Genomic DNA, 20662 nt, shown 5'->3' with positions numbered 1-20662 from the left:
TTTCCTAGGGCTGCCCTAACAAAGGGCCACAAACTGGGTGGCCCTTTAAACAACAGAAATTTATTCTCTCGTAGCTCTGGAGGCTAGAAATCCGAAATCTGCAGGGCAAGGTCATACTCTTTCTGAAGGCTCTAGGGAAGAATCCTTCCTTACTTAGCTTCTGGTGGTTTCCAGAATCATTGGTGCTTCTTGGTTTGTAGATATGTCACTCCAATCTCTGTCTCCGTTGTCACGTGACATTCTCCCCGTGTGTCATCTTACAAGGATATTGGTCATACTGGATTAAGGCCAACCCTGGTCAAGCATGATCTCATCCTAATTTGATTACATCTGCAGAAACCCCGTTTCTAAATCCCGTTCACAGGTACTGGGCATGAGGGCTCAACATATCTTTCTGGAGGACACAATTCAACCCACAACATACGGTATGCCTTCATACCAACACAGTTCCTTTTCAGTAGGTGAAAGAATTCACACAACTTCCAGCCCTGGGCCGTAGCTGGGAAGTGGGCAGATGTGAGTCGCTGTGTTGCATTGTGTGCTGAACTGTCGACCCAGAGCTCCAAACACCTACGCACATTCAGTGAGCCTAGTTCATAGATCCAGCCTGGCTAGAGCCTTCGTTCATAAAGTAAGTAATTAAATAGTTAAATCAGGTCTGCTATGGGCAAGTTACTCTGTTAGGCTCTAAGGCACAGGCTACAAAGACTTCATAAAGAAATTGGGATTGACGCAACAATAAATAATGGCATCAAATGTGATCAGTGTAGCAATACAGGATCATCTAGCACTTTCTAATCAACTTCCGCCTGCCAGATAGAGTGTTAAGTTCTGAATGTTTTTACACTGATAACACGTAGAATCGTAAGGTCAGCAGGAGAAATCACCAGATCTGTCCGAGGACTTGGCCTGGCAGGTGCACTTTGAAGTTGACACAATCTACGTTTTTTTCCTATTTAGTAAAAGTTGGGATGTGTTGCTGTCTTTCTTTTATCGAGGTTGTATTGTCTAGTGGAGTCTTCTAGGTGGTGTGATGTGGCAGCCTTGCTCTCCCAGAGTGTCTGACTCCCTGACATTCTTTGTGTGACGGAAAGCCACCATGTTCTCTTTCTGCTGTAATGCCTCCCTGGCCCTGCTGTTTATAATACTATTTTCTACCCTACCCAACGATTTCTTTCTATTATTTTCTGATAGACTGGGAGGATTGAAGCATCTTCTTATGTTGAATAACTCTCAGAAGCCACATACATACCTACAGATATCCAAGCAGACCATAGTCAAAGGGAAGAGAAAAGAGGGGCAGAGAACACCAAGCTCCTTGACTTTCCTGAGACCTGGGCTGATCTTATTTTACGGTTGTCATGATGACATTTTGACTATAACACCCAGGGAGAGAGAGGCCTGGGAGATGAGGCACCCGCTACTGTCTGAGTAGACTGTGTGTCTCTTGTAGAACATGAGGGCTGTCTGGGATGAGTTCCATAGGGTCTGATGAGGCTCTGAAGTTGTAATGAGCTTTCCTTGCAGGGAGCAATTCAGGAACATTGTGAGGGTTAAAGGGTAGGCTGGGTTAGAGTCTTAAGAGATTAAATGTCCTATTAGAATGCAAGTTGTGGAAAGCAGTGGCCACGGGAGAAACCTCTAGCAAAGGCTGTCCTTGAGTTCCACTGGTGCCATACTTTGTTCTCTGATCATCCTAGCCTGAAGAGGACGGTCTGAGCCCTGGTAACGTTTATTGTTAGCAGCACTCAGATGATATTTAATGTCGACGCCCTCGCTCTTCTGTTTGGATGCCAATATAGTGCTTCGCTCAGGAGACTGAAGACCTTTGCCTTTCTTGTATATCTGTGATTACCTCACTTGTATCCCTGGGCAGCGCCTTGCCTAATAACCCTGCATCACCCAACTGAGTAACGCATTCATAGATGCTTACCCTTGAAGGTGGGGGAAACCTGTTGGAATGTGGGTAGAACCGTCTAGTCGTGGAAAGCATTGAAGACCATTTTAGACATGCAGTTGTTAGGCAGATTGAAGAGGGGAGATTGGATCAGGTTACCCGACGTTCAACTCTCAAGATTTAAAACTTCTAAGTATATTATGTAAGCGTATTTCCTGAGATTGAGGGAAACGAGGACCCAAAGCCCACTCCTGCTGTGTGAGGAGGGGGCGCTGGCCAAGAGCCCAGGCACTGGGAATCCTGCCGGGTTGTTTTCTGTTGGGTTGTAATTGGTGACATTGGTCCTTCTGTGGCTCTTCTGCTTACTGTTGATCTCACATTTATTGAGTGCTTTATGATTTTCTTTCACACTTTATTCTCACAAAAATCCTTGGAGGGTAGCTATAGAAAAGGAACGAATTAAGTTTGATATTTGCAGAGTGAAACATCAGTGGCATGTCTGCTTGGTTGGGGGCTTTGAATGGGAGTGGACACGTCCTAATAACAAGCGGAGAAAAAATGAGCTCTTCTGAGCCTTTACTCGACACTGACGGACATTCCCTTCTTCCTGAAAACCTCTCCACTCCTGTCTTCCAGGATGCAATTTGAATCCTGATTCTCCCCTTTATCACTAATGTTTCAGATTTAAAACATGTTGGTCCCAGTCATCCTTTAGACACCAGTGTTCTTTGGGTTTCATTGGAGATGCTAAGTAGACAGTTGGACGCGCTGGTGCTCAGAGGAAAAGCCAGAGCTAGAGTGATGAATTCGGGAACCATGAGCACATGGATGGTGTTTGCAGTCCTGGGACTGGACATGCTAACTTAGTGAAGGCCCAGGAGGGGTACGCAGAGAAGAGGGGCGTCCAGAGCAGGGCTTGGAAGCACTGGAACGTTTTGAGTTCTGGCAAAGAGGGAGGAGCTGCTGAAGGAGACAAGTGATGGGAAAGGGAAACCAGGGAGTATGGTATCCTGGAAGGCAGGAGACTGTGGCTCAGAGAGGACAGGAGAGGTACTTCCACGAGGAGAATGATTCAGCTGTTGCTGGAAGCAGCGTAAGGGAAGGAGCAAGAAGGAGAATTTGGCAGCATGACATCTTCCTGACACTGAGAAGAGCTCGTTCAGTGCAGTGAGCTCACGTGTCCCAGTGAATTCAACTTCCACTAATGACTTTCAGTTTTATACCTTTGGTTCTGATTTCTCTCCAGGCCTACATTTATTCCTTGTAGTTATAATGACAGCTGAGAGGCAACCAGGTATAGGAGGAAGAGCATATGGTCTATGATTTCAGACAGGCCTGAGTCTAGTAAGTGACCACGATCACTTACTAGCTGTGTGCCCCTGGCAAGTCACTCAACTCTCTGAGGCTCAGTTTCCTCATTTATACAAATGAGGATACTGTTTGGGTCAGCAGATGTAAGCTTTTACATATAGAATGGATAAACAACCAGGTCCTACTGTAGAGCACAGAGAACTATGTTCAATATCCTCTGGTAAACCATAATGGAAAGGAATATATAAAAAAGGAACGTATACACATGTATAACTGAGTCACTTTGCTGTACAGCAGAAATGAACACAACATTGTAAATCAACTATGCTTTAGTAAAAACAAAATATTGAATAAAAATGAGGATACCAAAGCACAGTTCACTGGGTTGTTACGGAGATTCAAGAGCTAGTGGTTGGTCATGTGAACTCTTTTTAACCACCTCTGGATCCCCAGTGCGTAGCCCAGAATCTGACACGTAGTAGGGGCTCAGTAGATATCTGCTGCAGAAGTAAATGAAGTGGCTGGCACTGAGTAGCTACACAACAAATGTTCATTTCCTTCCTTCTCTTTTACTTCTCTATTTTTTCCTTTTCACAAATGGTCCCATTGCAAAACTTAAAACGTTTTGCTCATTGGGTGTGTTGCGCATTTTTTCATCTTCATCGGTAGATGGTTTGCCTCTGCCCATTCGTAACCAGTAAGTGATTATCTGAAATATTAAAACATTTTAAATATGAGAACATATTTCAGAAAGTGATTATCCTTAGCAATCTGGGTTGTCACTGGGTCCATGTGGGGTTGGCTTCTGGTCACGTCTGCCTCATTTACTCTGTTTCATACCTTCCTGTCCACAACATTTGCTTGGCCTCTCTTCTAAGGGTATTTTTCAGGGAGCTTTGTGAGTAAGATGAGCGGTGATTATAGCGACAGTAATGCCCAAGTGTTTAACATAGTTAGACAATGACTTTCACATTTTGGGACAAGGAATGAATTTTCAGGGAGTTTTTTTTGGCTGGCACGTCAAGCAGTTTGTAGTAGGCTGAGTTTAAGCTGCACCAGCTATTTCTCAGCTGCGAATTGAATTTGAAGAATGTGCAAAAGATCCCACAAAAGCCTGGCAAGTCCTGGGTTCTCGTAGGGTCTCTGATGCCATCCAGCAGCAGGGAGGGGTCCTATATTCCCTTCTCACATCTAGGCATTTTCTTTTTAGGGTCCCTTGTTTTCCTATTGTCATAGATAAATATGTCTGTGGAATTCCTCCAATTCCATTTTCCTAAACCATTCTGGGAAGCTGGTGGTTTAGATGGGGAAGAATTCTTGTTTTTGTCTCTGGAACAGTAGCTTTTGCTTACATTGGTTCCTGAATAAAATGGCCACAAGGGCTTTAAAACCTTAACTCCTAATGTTCAAATTCTGCCAGCTCTGCTGGTTAAGTTCACCCTTTCTGGCCGCATCATGATCTGGGTAGCAAGTCCATGGCATACTGACAAATAAATCACTGACACTGTCAAAATTAAATTCCTCAGTGTGTGTGAAAAAAAAAAAAAGACACATACATGTATAAAACCAAAAAAGAAATTAAATTCCTGGAGTGGATCCCTTAGAAACAACAAACAGAATGAAATTAAAGTTAAAGCAGTTCTCATTTAGAAATCAAGAGAAAAAGTGATTTGTGTTTATGGATCCAGAAATGATGACATCAGGTAGCAATGGACTGGGCTGCTGATAACACGATATCTGGTGAGCAGTGGCTCAACAGGTTAGGGAATTGTTTATCTTACTCACCGATAAACTCGGGAGCAGAGAGGTTCTCAGGGACCCAGGATCTTTTTGTATTTCCACTCTGCCACCCCAGGCCAGGTCATCACTCTCAGACTTGTTACTTGATTGACGTTCCAAGATGGCTGCTGCATCTCCCGGTATCACATTGACATCCCGGGGAGGGGGAGATGAAGATACAAAAGGCGAAAGCATAGGACAGCAGATCCAGACCCTTTGATAATGCTTTCCTGGAGGTGGCGGCAGTAACTGTCTCATATGTCATTGGCTAGAATTGACCACATGACTACCCTTAGGGGAAGCTGAAGGGTTATGAATATTCAGTATCTCAGCCTCTACTATAGAAGAAGGCAAGGGAGGAAGAAGCAGCTGGGCATGGCTCTCGGGTACCCCACCCACAGTGTCTATACAGCAGTTTCTGAATTCAATGCAAACTGCTAAACTGTTCTTAATTAGTTAGGACACTTGGCTTGAATGGGACTAATAAAAATTCAACTTAAAACGTCTCAGAAAACATCCTGAGGGAAAAGGCAGATTCATTTTAAGAGAATCCTTTGCGCTTGAGAATCTGACTTTGGCTTTGCCGCTTGCTGTTTGTTTTGAAACAGAATTCTTTGCTGCTTCATTTTTAGGTCAGTTTTTGTGTTTTTCTGCTTTGTAGATCTTTCCCAAGGTGCTGGGGGTCAGGAGAGAAGAAAGAGAGAAGATAATGAAGGGGAGTAAAATGAGGTTAAACTATATTAGCAAGTATTCTGGCTTCCACTCTTCACCCCAGTATCCCCCCAAATACAAACAAACAACCTAGAATCTAGAACATTCTAAGCAAACTTTGTCCATCGGGAGCTGTTAACCCTTGAGGTGATGCGAGAGTGTTGGAATGGCAGCGTTGTTTACCAGCATCAAGGGACTGTGGCTGTGTTGAGGGTGCGAGTGGCCTTGGCTAGGAAGTTGGGAGCCATCTCCTGTGGAGAAGGGGACAAAGGAGAAAGCGCTGTCCATGTGGCATTGGGCTCTTCCCTTGGGAAGTCCCCATGTGCCCACAGGAGTGCCTGGTGGCTTCAGGCGTGACCAGCTTGTGTGCGGCCCCCAAGGGGAGTAGTTTCCCGAAGCCAAGAGTGGGGATCGGCTCAGCCCATGACACGAGGCTGCCTGAAGCCGGCGCAGGGTGGAGGAGGCTTGCACACAGCTGGATGCGGGTGCAGTGGTGCTGCCAGCGAGAGAGGATGGAAGTGGACTCAGACAAACTCTACTTAAAGACTAGCCAGTGGCTCGAATTTTGAGATTTGGATGGCTTCACCATTTGGCTTCTTTGAGCTAATGGAGAAAAATTGTGATTCACAATTGTATTCAGTGACCATCCAGCACCCGTATAAGCACAGTGGCATGTACGCATATGAATTTGGCCTTTTCCTCTGAATAGAATGGTGCTTTGTTGTTATCAAAATACTGGAAAATGCCCAAGGGGCGAGGGACCTTGCGGGGGAATTCAGGTTTAGCAGAGGCTGCTGGCGTGCTGAGCAGGGGTGCAGTTGCACCCAGGGCCCGGCTGGCCCCTCTGGCCATTAGGAAACCGGGACTGATGCTCCAGCCGCACACAAGAGCTGCCCGGGCCGTTTGGAATCTTCTAGCTTCTCTACTCACATACACCCTTCCCAGGTAAATACGACAGGACATATTTGCCGTATTTGGGGGCATGGGGTAGAATGTAGAATCCAGTAAGTCACTATTAACCTGGAGAAATTGACTGGGTTTTGAGGGATGTGAACCAGGGGTGAAGTCCGGAGAGCCCTGGCTACCCTTGACCTCCCGAGGGACCCGGAGCACCTGCTTGCCTTGGTGTTTCTCTCTGCGTGAGGCCGGTATTGTGTGGATCCCCATGGTGGGCTCAGAGGTTCTGTCTGCAAAGCTCTTTCAGCTCCCTGGAGTGTTTTTTACGTTTAAAGACCCCAAAGATCTAGAGTTTGGTTTCATTTTTTATCCAGTTATACCTAAAGAACTGTGCCGACCGTGGGGAGCACTTTGATGGAACCCCATGCCTAGCGTGAAATGTCGGAAGAGGAGCCAGGCCATTATTTTCATACTCTGACTCTGTCTACCCAGCCCCAGATTTTCAGGTGGAAAACTCAATCAGCCACCTGTAAATTTTACTAGTATCAGTTTTACTTCGCACAGTTGCAAAACACCATGTACTTCCCCCCTCCCCTTTTTTTTTTGGAAGGGAAGGGTCATAACTATTTGGCAAATAGAATTCCAACATCCATTTGAAAAATTATTTAAAATGCAGTCATTTCAGTGTTTTGCGCACATGCTGCCAACCATCTGGTTGTTTCTGCATTTCTGGATAGCCCTGTGCTGTCTGGTATCTTATGGATAATTGTTGAATTTTTCCAGCTTTCCTGGGAATCATAGTCAGATTTGTAGATCACATTGCTTCCTCCCCCAAGCTACACTGCAATTTCAGTACGTCCTAACCTTTTTTTGGCGTATCGATTGGATTTTTGGTCAAACATTTGTGGTTACACTGAGATCTGTGTTTTCTTCATTTCAGAGTCTGGGAAGTATTTGGCGGTTTTCAGTGGAAAGTCAAACTTGAATTTCAGACAAAAAAGCAGTAGAGAGACTTACACAAACCTGAAGGGTTTTTTTGCCTTAAAGAGCAATCCTTGGTATACTTAAGAAATAATTTTAGCATTTTGGGGTTTTAAGGGGCCAGTTTATTTCCAAGGCTTTTAACATTCCTTTGGGGGTTTTCTCCTTAACCAGGGTTGTCCTCTCCTGCTTCTCGGCCTCCACTGCCAGACTGGGTGGGCTACGAGGCGTCCTCAGCTAAGAATGGCAGCCGTCCCTGGCTGGTTTTTGCCTTAATTTCTTTGGGTGTGTCTGCACTGGCAGCCTTTTGTGACCAAATGTACTGGCTGCTGGGGTAGCTTCGAAAAAGTTATTTTTGACTTCCATAGAAAACTTTGATTAATAGGCTCTTAATCCATTAGGTTCTGACTGCAAGTGGCGAAAACCCAACTCGAACTAATTTAAATTCCGGAATTCATGGCTTGTGGAACCGTACCTTGGGAAGGGCAGGGGTCGAGCTGGTCTTAGGGGTGCCCAGACTCTTTCTCTCCATTTCTGGTCTCTTCGCCGTGCGACAGCAAGAACTGGTCACCCACAATGGCAACCGAGAGCAAAGGCAGTGTTCAGGGTCCAGCTCCAGTGAGAACAATTCCTGTGAAGTTTTTGGGGTTGGCTGGGTCACAGGACCAGAGGTCTGTTACCAGAGAACTGGGGGAGGCTTCACTGGGTAGAGAACAATAATATGTGTCCTTCACACAGCACATTTTTGGCTCCCTGCAGAGGATTTTAGGGTCTTGCAGAGACTTTAGGGTCTTATTAGGACTCTTTAGGAATGTAGGGAGCTGAGAGACTTTGGATTCAATTAATTTTAGTCCAGGGAATCCTGAAGAATCGACACCAGTTCCAGTGAAAGATGGCAGAGATTGCAGTTCTGAGAGAACCCTGACCCCCCTCTGGGCATTTGAATGAATCTCTTCTGGCTGAGGTGAAACAGGATAAGAAGTAAGGGAATAAAGCAATTGGGACTTCAAATCTTTCTATTTTATTTAAGCTGTGAGGCTGAGAAGCCTTCACTCTTGGACTTTTTTTCCCTGGGACTTTTGTAATAGGAGAGACAAATTGAAGCGGGGACTTTTTTATGTTGCTAGTATTATATTTTCAGAGTATCTTCATTTTGTCATTTCATCTCGTTGCTGAAATCCCGTGGGCTATTTTGGACACCATGAGGTGGGCAAAATTGGGGACTGAAATAGGAAAGGCCAGAAGTGGATTTTCAGGCTAGAGGTCAACTTGGCTTTGGACTTGGTTAAAGAATGAGCCTTCCTCATTTCAGAGCTTTTTGGGGACCTGGGGGCGGGCAGTCCCCAGCTACGACCCCAGAAAGATACATGGTGGGACAGTGATTAGTACTGGGGGAGGCTCTGAAGGGGGGGCAAGTGGTCCTGACCCTCGCTCTGAAGAGGCAGCCACACTTGGCCTCAGGTTGAGGTCATGCCCAGTGGGCTGAGGGAACAAGTTTCTGGGGATGCTCCGGGACTTCCATTGTCCTCTCTTCATGTTTGCTTTGGCCTCTGTCCTCATCCTGTGCTCCCTCCCCTCCTTGAGGCGTGCAGATTGGAGGGGTGAGTGGTGAGAGCCCAGGCTCCATTGGTCTACTTTCTCTACTCGGTGGCATTCACGAATTAGAAGAGTCAGGCACACAGGTGTCCTCTTGGAGGCTGCTTTGCTGTAGGAAGGCTGCATTTGGCTCCAATCCTGCTTACCCATGGGGAGCGCTGGGTGGAGGCCCAGGCCTGTTGCTCTCACCCAACCTGTGAGGCAGTGGTCCTGAGCTTGTCTGCTCTGCAGGCTCAGCTGTGTCTACCCAGAACTGGAGACGGGAGGGGGGACGGGAGGGGGGACAGGAGGCGCGATGGAGGTCACACGTTAGATCCACCTTCTCCAGTGCAGCCTCCTCAGTAATAAACCTGATAGTTTGATTTCTGACTCCTTTATCTACTTTCTCAAATTGGTTGAGCTCAAATGTTCCTGAGGACCACTTTTGTCCCCTACCCTTCAAATCCTGGAAAAGCTCCTTCACATACTTAGTCAGGTGAGATAAAATTATATGTGATTTGTTATTTATCAGCTCAGCTCATCATTGCTGTTTAACGTCAATCTATAAATTGTGTAGTACAATATGACCGTGAGTTTTGAGATACAAATCTATTTTTCAGATTTAATTTTCAAGTCAAATCAAACTATCGCTTGAGTCATTTCCCTCAGTAAGTATGCAGTAGAAAACTCAAAGAAGAAATACTTATTTTTCTTGTAATGACTGTCAGTTATTGTCTCAGAAAATATTGGGTTCTACCAACTAACATTTTATCGGTGGATTTTCCTACCTCAGCTGGGGGGTAGCATCCTTGTCTAGATGATTCTGTGAGAGGTTGCTCTGTCCAGTGCAGTCACAGGAATGAAAGGATTTGAGCTTGTTTTTCAGCTACTGTTCTGTTTCTAGATGGTAGGTTGACCGTAAATCCAGTTCACAGTATTCATTCATTCCTCTGATATTCGTTGAACTCTGTGTGCCAACGCTTTGGTGTAGCGGATTTGACTAAAGTCAGTCCACTTGGAAAGCTGCGATGGAGCAGGTACAGAGGAAGCATGCAGGTGGCTTAATGGTGGTCTCACAACTTCTCCCTCACGTCTGCCATCCATCTCCCTTCCCTTCTCTTTTTGCCTGTCTGGAGAATGTAATGAAGTAACTGGAGGCTGTTTTTTAAAAGTAGAACAAAGCAAAACAAACAAACAAACAAACACAACACTTTGGCTCCAGAAAGATCCAATTACCATTCTGAATCACAGTCTTCAGCAGGATTTCCTCATGGATTGTGTCATTTTTTGGAATCACTTTTATCCTTGCTTCATTGTATGAATGGATTCTGAACTTTCCTTCTCTTAATTTGAGAAGTAGCCCTTGACAGAGCTCCCTTTCTAAGAACATATTTATTTCTGGCTGTTGCAGATAGGTGTGTGCCCTTAAGGATGGGTGGTGAGTCTGAACCAAGAGTTTCATTTTCAACACGTCCAGTTTGGAACTCACGTGGGCCTATCAAATGGGCAGTAGGGACTCTCCGTCTGGGATGGTTAGGGCAGAGCCGGGCATGTGGAAGTCATTGACTGTACGAGTAGTTGAAGCCTAGGCAGCACCTCACACTCCCCTCCCTAGACTCATCCTGAGATGGGTCCTCCTTCCTTGGAGCCTAGGCAAGTTTTTTTTCACAGCTTTTGGGTCTCTTGGGAGAGAGAGGGAATTCTGGAGGTGGGAAATGAATCCTTGAACAGATCTGTACCTCAAGCCTTCGGGGGCTGGGTTAGTACTGGTTCTTCTCCAGGCTTTAGCATATGCACCTTGACCTGATGCTCTTACTGATGGACCCAGACTCCCACGGGAGTCTCAGCGTTCACACAGGACATTGGGAAGTTGTCAGGATCAGCAACTAAATGGTTTCTTCTGGAGTTAAGATAGAGGTCACCAGCTGGCTGCCAGTGGACTGAGTCTGGCCAGCTGAGGGGTGTGTGTGTGTGTGTGTGTGTGTGTGTGTGTGTGTGTGTGTGTGTGTGTGTGTGTGTGTGTGTGTGTGTGTGTGTGTGTGTTTCTTCATACAGTGTTTCTTAAAACTTAAGTGAATTAGTATAAAATTGGGAGACTTCACACAAAAATCAGGATTTCTAGCTTCTTAGAAAAAACTCCCCAGAATATTGGACAGTCTGGATCCTGAATTCCTTTTGGTCAACAGGTGCCAGAAAGTAAATTGTGCCTCTGGTCGGAGCGTTACAGTCCTTAATATGTCTTCGCTTATTTGTTTCATCTTCCTGTCCTTGGAGGTGCTTGGGTTGGGGACCCTCGGTTGACCTCATTAGTCTAAACCATCCTAACGTCTTTCTCTTCAACCCATTAGCCATTTAAGTGAGTACTGAGTGTGTGGTCCGTATCCGATGCCCAGAGAGATGCCAGAGTGGGGAGGTGGGGAAGGGACAGGTGAGGGATTGAGTCCTGTCCACTAGGATAAATGAGCCCTGTAGATGTTGGGCAGACCAGGCCGGCCGTGGGACCTAGCTCTGGACCCAGCCTTCCCGAGGGCTTTCGTCAGCCCTGGAGAATCCCTTGAGGCCACTCTGCGGACTCTCTGAGGACCGACATTGCAGAGCCCTTGGAATCTTGAACTCCATCCTTGAACAGATGTGCATCCACACTTGGACCCTTCAACCAAATTGGCCTGCTAGGGCCCTCTTGAATGAGGCCTGGAGTTTGGAGCCTAGACCAGAGTGAGAACTCTGGGTGCTGACTGTCCCTACTTTTTATTCGCCAACGGACCAATAGAGGTCTCATGGGAGCCATGGCATGGAGATGTCTAGCTTGGCAATTCCCAGGTGTCTGATATATCATCAAAATACCATTTTGCTGCTCAGTACCTGGTAAAACATTCCTGAATCTGGATGAGGTGTACTGATATGAACTGTAGGATGACTCTGTCATGGTATGAAATTGCTCGAGTCATAGCAGACTCTGCAGGCCGCTGCTTCTGTCTCGAGCACCTTACCGTCTATCTCCATCAAAGACAGCCTCGAATGGGGGGTGATGGGGAAGGACACGGACAGGAAATTCTTTTTGTTTCCTCTGAAATCCCTTAGGGTGCCGCTTGAGCTCACGTCCTCCTTTTGCCTTCTGTGGAGATGCAAAAACAGCTTGTCACAGCCCTAACCTGTCACACACACTCTGTGAGGTGCCCTCCCAGCATCCCCTGTACTGGGTCATGTGATTCCTGTTCTATTGACTTTGGGTTTGTCCTTCTTCTCTTTGGAGAAGCTGTTCGTGGCATACATGGCTTTAAAGAATATACCCCTGTATCATCTTCATTCGATGAGAATACTGAAAAGTATTACAAGAGGGTTCTGTGCTTCATTTGTCTAGCAGACAGGAGGGTCTGTTCTAAGTTTCTAAGAACACTTAAAAATAAGGAAGGAGCCAGTGTATGTCGTGTATCCACTTTATGCTACCGGAATGCTGATCTGGAACCCAGAAAGCAGTCTGCAGGCCCTGAAACCAATTTCACACTCCTTATGTCTCTACTTCACATTTAAGGAATGAAGTCATGGGACCTACAAAACAATGACCACGAATAGAACGAACTGCTGTGTTTCTAGCCCCAAGAATAAGTCTTCTGTCAAGTAATCCAAGTTCACGCACATTGATCTGTACCTGCTTCTCCCTTAGATAGAGGCTGGTTTGATGAATACTCTCAGAGCGCAGGCACTTGGGGGGGGGAGGGGTAGGCCTGGAATGACCACAGTTCCTTTCATTTAGCCCCCTCCTATTCTTCTTTTCGTCCAAGCCTTTCTGAGGCATGGGTGATGTTGACTAGGCAGCATCGACAATGATACCAATTTTAAATATCAGAGTTGATGAGAACCCAGGGAATGAAAATGTCGCTTAATTAAGTCACTGTAGTATTTCGTTTACTTGGCCCAATTTGTGTGTGTGTTGGGAGTTGGGTGGGGGGACGGGTTATGGTACATGGGTCTAAAGCCTTTGGAGGATCTTAAATTCAGGACTGATTTTACAAGCAGATTGACCCTAAGGCTGCCTCTAAGGGATGATTCCAGGGTCCCCAAAGGTCTTCGTGTTCAAAAACGACCTTCATTAGGTAACTGTCCAAGGCCTAAAATGTCACCATTAGAAAGTTGTTCCTTTGGCCTAAGATTTTGTTATAAGAATGCAAGTATTGTTCACTTACTCCATGCCTTCCAGAGAGAGGAGAGGATGAGTACAGGTAGCAGGAGGCAAGGTGACTGTAGGTGAATGCAGGGTACCCCCCAGAGGGGAAAACGGCTGGGAAGGTGGGATAGATGGTGGAGCAAATGATGAACGCAGCTGGAGGCCTCACAGTTGGTTTTAGGATACTAGTGGCTTCCTAAATTAATTTTCCATGAGTGTGGTCATTGGTCATTTATGAGCAGGGACAGAGTCTGAGGGTCTGTGAGCTGTGGACACAGCAGGATTTGCATTCGGTTCCACCCCTGTTCCACACAGCTGTGTGACTCTGGGCAGTTCTCCTAACCTCTCTGTTCCAGGCCTTGCTTTCTTCATCTGCCACATGGAGGGAGTAAATAACACCTCTCAGGTTGTGTGTGTTAAGAGCACCTATTGCAGTGTAAGTTTCAGGGCAGAGGGTGGCAGGTGGTAGGCACTCAATAAGCCCTCTTTTCCTGTCCATTTCCCTCTCCCATTTTTATACTTCAGAGTTGTTTTGCATCATATGGCCTTTTTCTTAGTGCACAGTGCTGATACAGGCAGTTATCGAGTTGAGACACACTGATGGTACTTGATCATTGGCAAGAGGAGAACAAACAAACTCATGCATGGACCCACTTGGAAACTGATGGGGTAAGCGGAATGCAGTGATGTGCATTGGGTTTTGGCGACCCAGGGGGATCTGCCTCTTGTTCTTCTTCACTTTCCTCATCTTATTGGAGCTCCTTGAGGTTTTGGATGTTCCCCTGTGCTGGGCTGATGCAACCATTTGACTGCAATCCTCATGTGACTTAGAAATTATTCCATGCTGTGTCCAAGGACAGATGTAAGGCAGAGCAGGAATGAACAATGAACATATTTATAGATTGTTCCTCTTTTCAGATGTCAGTAATGAACATAAATCATCTTCAGACCCAGGCCGTCGTGCACTGATTGGATCACTCGCACCCAGAGGAAAATGTGATGGTGTTAGGGCTTCGCAGTCTCACATTTCAGACCATCTGTCTGAAGGGAGGTTTGGAATCGAACTGTAAAGAAAAGCATTATTCACTTATTCATTCATTTGTTTTCTTCCTTAGGAGAATCACCTAACCATGAACATCCTTTCATGGTGCTGGAGTCCTTGCTTTGTTTCCACCGAGATTTTGGTCAGGGTGAAATATTGGATTCCTGGGAATGATTTCTGCTGTGTGGGAAATGGGGATTGCAACTAGAAAAGGTCAAACACGTGGCAGAGAAGGAGGGGAGGTTTTTGTAGTGAAGCCTTGGGAGAAATAAAGGAAACTGAGGAAAGGGAGCCCCGGTCCTCAGACAAAGTAAATCCTGAAAAGTTTCTCATAGGCAAGGAAGGGTCAGTGAAAATTACGGCAGAGTCGCCATGATTGCTAATTTGAAATATCCAGAAACTCACTAGTGTGCTGTCTTTATTGTCTCCTCAACTCAGAATTTCCCTGATGGTGTTAAGCTTCTGGTCTGTGCTTTCTCCCATCTCGGGTTTACAGGACCCTCACCTCTGACATTGCGGAAGGAATGCTTTCTGGGGTCTGGTCCGTGCTCAGCTTCTGACACTGTGTTTTTGTCTCCAAAGTGGACATTCTTCCTCTAGTGCCTTGAAAATTATTATATTCATACTCTATTTTTTCATTCCTTGGACTTCTTTAGTGGGGGTCCCAGGAGTTCTCTCCTTTTATCATTTTTACTCCTGAGGCAGCAGGGTAATTTGGGGAAGAATAAGTGATATATGTTAGAATCAGCCATACTTATTTTGTTCAGAATCTTCATTGGTGTTACAGTCATATACTAACCAATCTATATGTTATCACGAAACACTCCTTTTTCCCTTTCTTCTTCTATGAGAGTCTAAATTCATTTTTCTTAATGTTACTAAGTTTAAATGTTTCTGTGTTTTTAAGATTACTTCCCCCCCACCCCGAGAATGCCTTGCATCATTGAATAATCAGTTTCAGATCCAGATTTGCCCCAGAATTGACTGTTGCGTGAATATTAGCATCTGTTTATGTTATGTTGCATTGCAATATCGGTTACATTATGAGCTGAAATATTTTGTTTGACAAAATATTATGTTTCATTTTGGTTATTTTTGAAAATCAAGAACACTCTTTTGGAACTTCATAACTGGAGATAAAAATGTGCTGCTTCATAATTTGTCCTTCCTCTTCTGGGACAAGATATGGAAACATTTAAATTAGCTACACGCAGGTAAAACCAGTGGGTTACCTCTCTTTCAAGGTGTTGATCTTGGTTTGTTTTCTTTGTGGAAACGAATGATTCTGTTATCTCACTTTGGATACAATGGAAATTCTTCCTGATCATGAGAGTTCTATGTTATTCTTCTCAGAGTTGTTTGAAAGATTGTCCAGCTGTACCATGTAAAATCCTAAGAATTTATTTAATACATGAATGCTTCTGGAGAATATGTCAAATTACTATTTCGTTAATCTTGCACTAGCAAGGCAACATGATCAGGCTGGGGAACGCCTAGAGTTTATTTTGATTTGTTTTACTTTTGGTTTAAATTTACCACCCACAGTTCCCTGAAATACATAAAAGCTTGTAGGTTTGGTATGTCTGTTTTGCTGTCGCACTGTAATGATGTCCAAATGTGATGGTACTTAAAGTCTTCAGGATCAGACAGATCGAGAGTCATTTCCTCTTTCGCTAACCATGTCAGAGAACATTGGAAAAAATTCGTTTTCCCAATCTGCCCTTCCTGTGAGTTGATAGTTGCGCTGTTTGCATAGCTGACCACCCACTGAAGCCAAGGCATGTGAAACTGCTGTCCACTAAAATGGGCCTGAAAGTCACGTGGGACCCACCCAAAGATGCTACCAGTAGACCCGTGGAGCATTACAACATTGCCTATGGGAAGTCACTGAAAAGTCTTAAATACATCAAGGTGAATGCGGAGACACACTCCTTCCTTATTGAGGATGTGGGTAAGTGACACTCTGGTCTTGTTACTGGTCAGAACTAACTGTACACCTACATTCTCCTTCCATTCTCATGGTGACTATTTGTGGGACAAAAATGGTACCCAGTGGTTCCTCGGGGATGGACAGCCAAGGTCAAGCGGCTGTTAAGCAACAGCCTTCATCTTGCCCATGGGCTTCCCCAACCTGCATTTGAAGTCCAGTACTCCTGGATCTCTCTCCACATTGTTGTAGGGAACAATTTTTAGTTTCTGGATGTGCCTTTGGAAAATACATCGACCCTTTTTTATCTTATAGGAACTTGACAACTGGACAAGTCTGTAGCCTGATCTTGAGATTTCTAACTTATAAACCACGTTATAATTAGGGATTACTTAAGTACTATGTCCCTGTAGGGGTGTGTGATGTGTCATGCTTTGCCACATGTGGTTCAAAGATATAACATTTTTCGCCATTAGATTTGATTCTGGAAGTTTGGGGTATTTAGCATTTTGCCTAAACATATTCTTTTATAAGGGCAGGTGTAGGTGGTTTTGAACTGAGGCTTTGAGCTGCCTCCAGTGGATCCTCTATCTTCTGCTTTTTTGGTCCCACTGGCCTGAAACCCTGTTTATTCTACAGTCATCTCGTGGTCCAACCTTAAGATGGATCATAGGAAGTAACAGAATTCAGCACCTGTGACAACCAGGTTCCCCGCCGGCCACGTTAGCATTCTGCTGCCTTCCTTCAGTGGATCAAAACCAGCTCGTGGCTTCTTAGTTTCCTGGTCACCATCCGGTACACTTACTCCTTCTCTACCTCCTGCACTGTGATATTAAGCTTTCTGGGTAGCAGAGCAGAAAGTGCACGGAGGAGAGACAAAGAGGGACAGATTCCCGTCTTCACGGTTCCAGCGAAACCTACGTTTCACTGGATCTGAATCTCCTCCACGTCACTAGGGCCCCACAGGGTCCTACTGTGAGGTTAAATGGAGTTTCTGTCCCACCAAAGGCACGAGCAGCGTCACATGTGCTTGCTCAGCCCTTGTTAGGGTTGCTGCAGAGGAGAAAAACATGCAGAAAGAAAGCCCTAGAACTCACTGCAGACTGAGAGTGTCTCCCCAGCATCTTTCTGATGAGTTAACTGAACAGAATCAGAGACACGTTGATGACATTTCTTTGAAATACGAATAAGCTCAGAGCGAAGAGAGAAAGCGCCTGGCGAAACCTGATTTTGCTTTTTGTCTGAACCTAGAGCATTTCCCAGTTAGTCCGGCAGGTTGTGCCAAGCCCTCAATGCCACCGGGCCCTGCCGTGGTCAGACAGAAGGCGGACCAGTCTTGAGCATAGCAGGGGTCCCAGATGTGTAGCTGCCCCTGGGCCTCTGGCTTGAGAACTGAAGTTTTGTGAAAGGAACACTCCTCACTTTGAGCAATGCAATTAACGTTATTGCCTTTGACGGAGCTCTTACCTCTCCAACCCTGCATGCCCTCAAGTGCCCACAAACTTTCATCTCTTCAAGGAATCGGCACCTTCACTTACCTTTCATAAGATAATAATTCATTTGGAGGAAAACCAGCACTACTAGAGTTTTGCTTTTCGAAGCTGCAAGTTCAGGGTACCCTCAATTTGTAACGCGGTATCTAGGTTTCCTTTTGCATCCCAGCAACTTCAGGGTCTCAGCCAAAGAGACCTTCGCTATGTGTCCTTGACCTGTGGATGCACGTCAAAAAATGAAGCCCAATTATTTCACGCTTAGCATATCCAAGATCCCAGGAAACGTTTTTCTAGATTTTTGTTGAAATAGTCAAAGACAGCATGTACACATAGTAAGGGGAATATTTTATTATGAAAAGAGGAACATTCCATGTAGCTTTATTTATTGCATAAATAAAGATTTCCCATGAAGATTTCCCATGCACTAAATTTTATGAGTTACACTGAAATTTTCTCACTATTTTTTGGAAGTTGCCATTTGGAGTTTCCATTGGGAAATATTCTTCGTAGTTACAAACACTGTGGGTTAAACCAGTTATCTAGTGGACAGTGCATGCCTGTTTCCTACATTGATTTCACATTAAAAAAACGCAAAAGCTTTTCTTGTTGACTGTTCATGCATCCAGGTTTATTACACATGTCATGTACTTTGTATTAAATAAATTTTGTGTTCTTTTGGTCAGATGTGCTTCAGTTGCCTGGGATGAATGTCAGTGATTTTGATTAAAGAAAAGAGAGAAAGCTATAGTTAGACTGGTCACTTAATTCAGATTTTTATATTTGGTTATAACTGGTATAAGGAAGACGGTGACTTAAATTGTCATTCTTGGAGATTTGAAACGGTGGCTTGATATAAACCATATGTTTCAGAGCCGGGGGTAGTGTACTTTGTGCTGGTTACTGCAGAAAACAACAGTGGAGTGAGCCGTCCAGTTTACAGAGCTGAAAGCCTGCCTGGTAAGTCTTATCTAGAATGGGAGGCTGTATTTTTGTGACTTAGATTGGGAGATTCTTTGCTTCATCAGGTCAATACAAATCTAGAATCATTAAAGAGTTCCCAAACAAGAAATTTTTAGACTTGCATGGCAAGCTGAAAGATTGAAAACTAGGAGAGATTTATCCCTTCTTTTAAAATAATTTTGATGTAGGTTATTAGCGTATTGTCTTAAATTTCGGAGTACTCATTAGAGTAAACTATGTATAAAAGACCAAAAGTGTGTGTTGTCCATACAGGTTAGGGGCCTAGTCACTCGTATGGCCTGAGCAGATCCTTTGGAAGATAGTTGAAGAGACCATTGAAATATGCGTTTAGGGATGCACTGAAATGTGGACAATACAACAGTCCTCCTTTCTAACGATCAAGTTACATTTTCCTAATTTAGGAGGTGAATGGATCAAGATTGATGGTTTTCCCATTAAGGGTCCAGGACCATTTAATGAAACCGTCACAGGTACTATTTGCTCATTCGGTTCATGTCTTCACCGAAGCACCATCTCAAAAGAGGGCCGTGCTTCTGTCACACACACATGTGCTCACAAACCTTCATCCGGTCCCCATCGCTAAACTAACACACATGCCGCACAGTTTTGGTCGATCTGCTCTGCACCGGATGGACCAGATTGCAGCCAGTCTGCAGTCTGCACTCCTCACTGCTCTTTCATGTTCTGGTGTGGGGGCATGTCTTCGTCTACATCTGGGATTGCTGTTGCGCTGTTAACAGGCAAATATGGTGGTTGAGATGGCAGTCCTGGCCCGATGAGGATATTTGCACCTCTTCTACCTGTGGATGCAGAAATGAATGGGGCCCACCAAACAGTGGCTTTGATTGGCTGACATGCTACATCAAGGCTTTCTCTCTTTTCTTATCCATGGGATATTTTGTGATATGTTAGATAACCTGCCTTCCATCTCAGCTCCATATTTGTATATATGTGTGTTTTATCATTTGGATGTTGATGTTGTCTGGCCATATTGTTTTACTTGTTGAGAGACGTGTTGACATTTCCTGTGTGCTTCATGAATATATTTGATTCATGGTTAAACAATAATGCAAAATGAAAGCAGTTATTTCAGAGTGTGGTTGGGTGATATCCCAAAGGCAGTGTGGCAAGGAACAGTGTTTTTAAATACATCGATCTGGTATTGTTGTTGAGAGGAAGGTGAGTATGTGGAAACCAATGACCCTAATCTGCTTCTCAGGTCAGATTTGATGGGTGTAGGCAGTTTTCAAAGTCCGCTTTAGACAACAAGAGAGTGGAAGAACAAAACAACCAGAAAACGAAACTGGATTTCTAGGAAAGGTGATATGTTCTTGTTTAAATACGTTGGATGTGAGGGGATGTAGTGGCGATGTCTTATAGGTGATTGGAGATGAGGGCCTGAAAGTTGGAAGAGAGACGCAAGAGGTAGGTATGGGTTTAGGAGTCAAGCTGTAGAGGGAGAACTAAAGCAGGGAGAGTGATGAGTGGGTGAGAATTAGGAGAGACAAGAGTAGAAGCCAAGGATCAAACCTGGGAAGACATTGACAGTACAAGAGTCAAGAAGGTAGTAGTACACCTAGAAAATGTGCAAAATAGGAAAGGACGTTTATTTCAGAGGTCGTCTTCCCCTAAAGATACACGTGTAAACACTCACAGGCACACATAAACCTTTTACTGACAGATGTACTGTGCCTTGTATTTGAATTTTATCCTTTGTATTTTAAATAACCATTTTATTTTTATCATCTTCCTGATAGAGTTTTCTGAATGGCAGTTTTAGAACAAGTAATTTCCTTACTTTTTCTTAAGTAGTTAATTTCTTATGCCTTCTTTAATAGAGACAGGTGTGTGTGTGAGAGTGGGTGTGTGTGTCCTTTCTGAGTAAGCACATGTGACAGAAACC

The 20662-nt window shown here is 44.6% G+C and overlaps 1 protein-coding gene across 1 annotated transcript in view; it reads left to right on the top strand.

Moving 5' to 3' along the window:
• FNDC1 (fibronectin type III domain containing 1) overlaps positions 1 to 20662 on the top strand; it is a 97398-nt gene that overhangs the window by 10169 nt on the left and 66567 nt on the right. Inside the window, exons 2-4 of the mRNA XM_060168139.1 lie at positions 16115 to 16309; positions 18649 to 18735; positions 19161 to 19229. Coding sequence (XP_060024122.1) covers positions 16115 to 16309; positions 18649 to 18735; positions 19161 to 19229 — 351 coding nt within the window. The remainder of the gene's footprint in view (positions 1 to 16114; positions 16310 to 18648; positions 18736 to 19160; positions 19230 to 20662) is intronic.

The sequence above is a fragment of the Lagenorhynchus albirostris genome, chromosome 12, assembly GCF_949774975.1.
Source record: "Lagenorhynchus albirostris chromosome 12, mLagAlb1.1, whole genome shotgun sequence".
Lineage (NCBI taxonomy): Eukaryota > Metazoa > Chordata > Mammalia > Artiodactyla > Delphinidae > Lagenorhynchus > Lagenorhynchus albirostris.
Note: the sequence above shows the minus strand (reverse complement) of the source record. Positions and strands in the feature narration are given on the sequence as shown.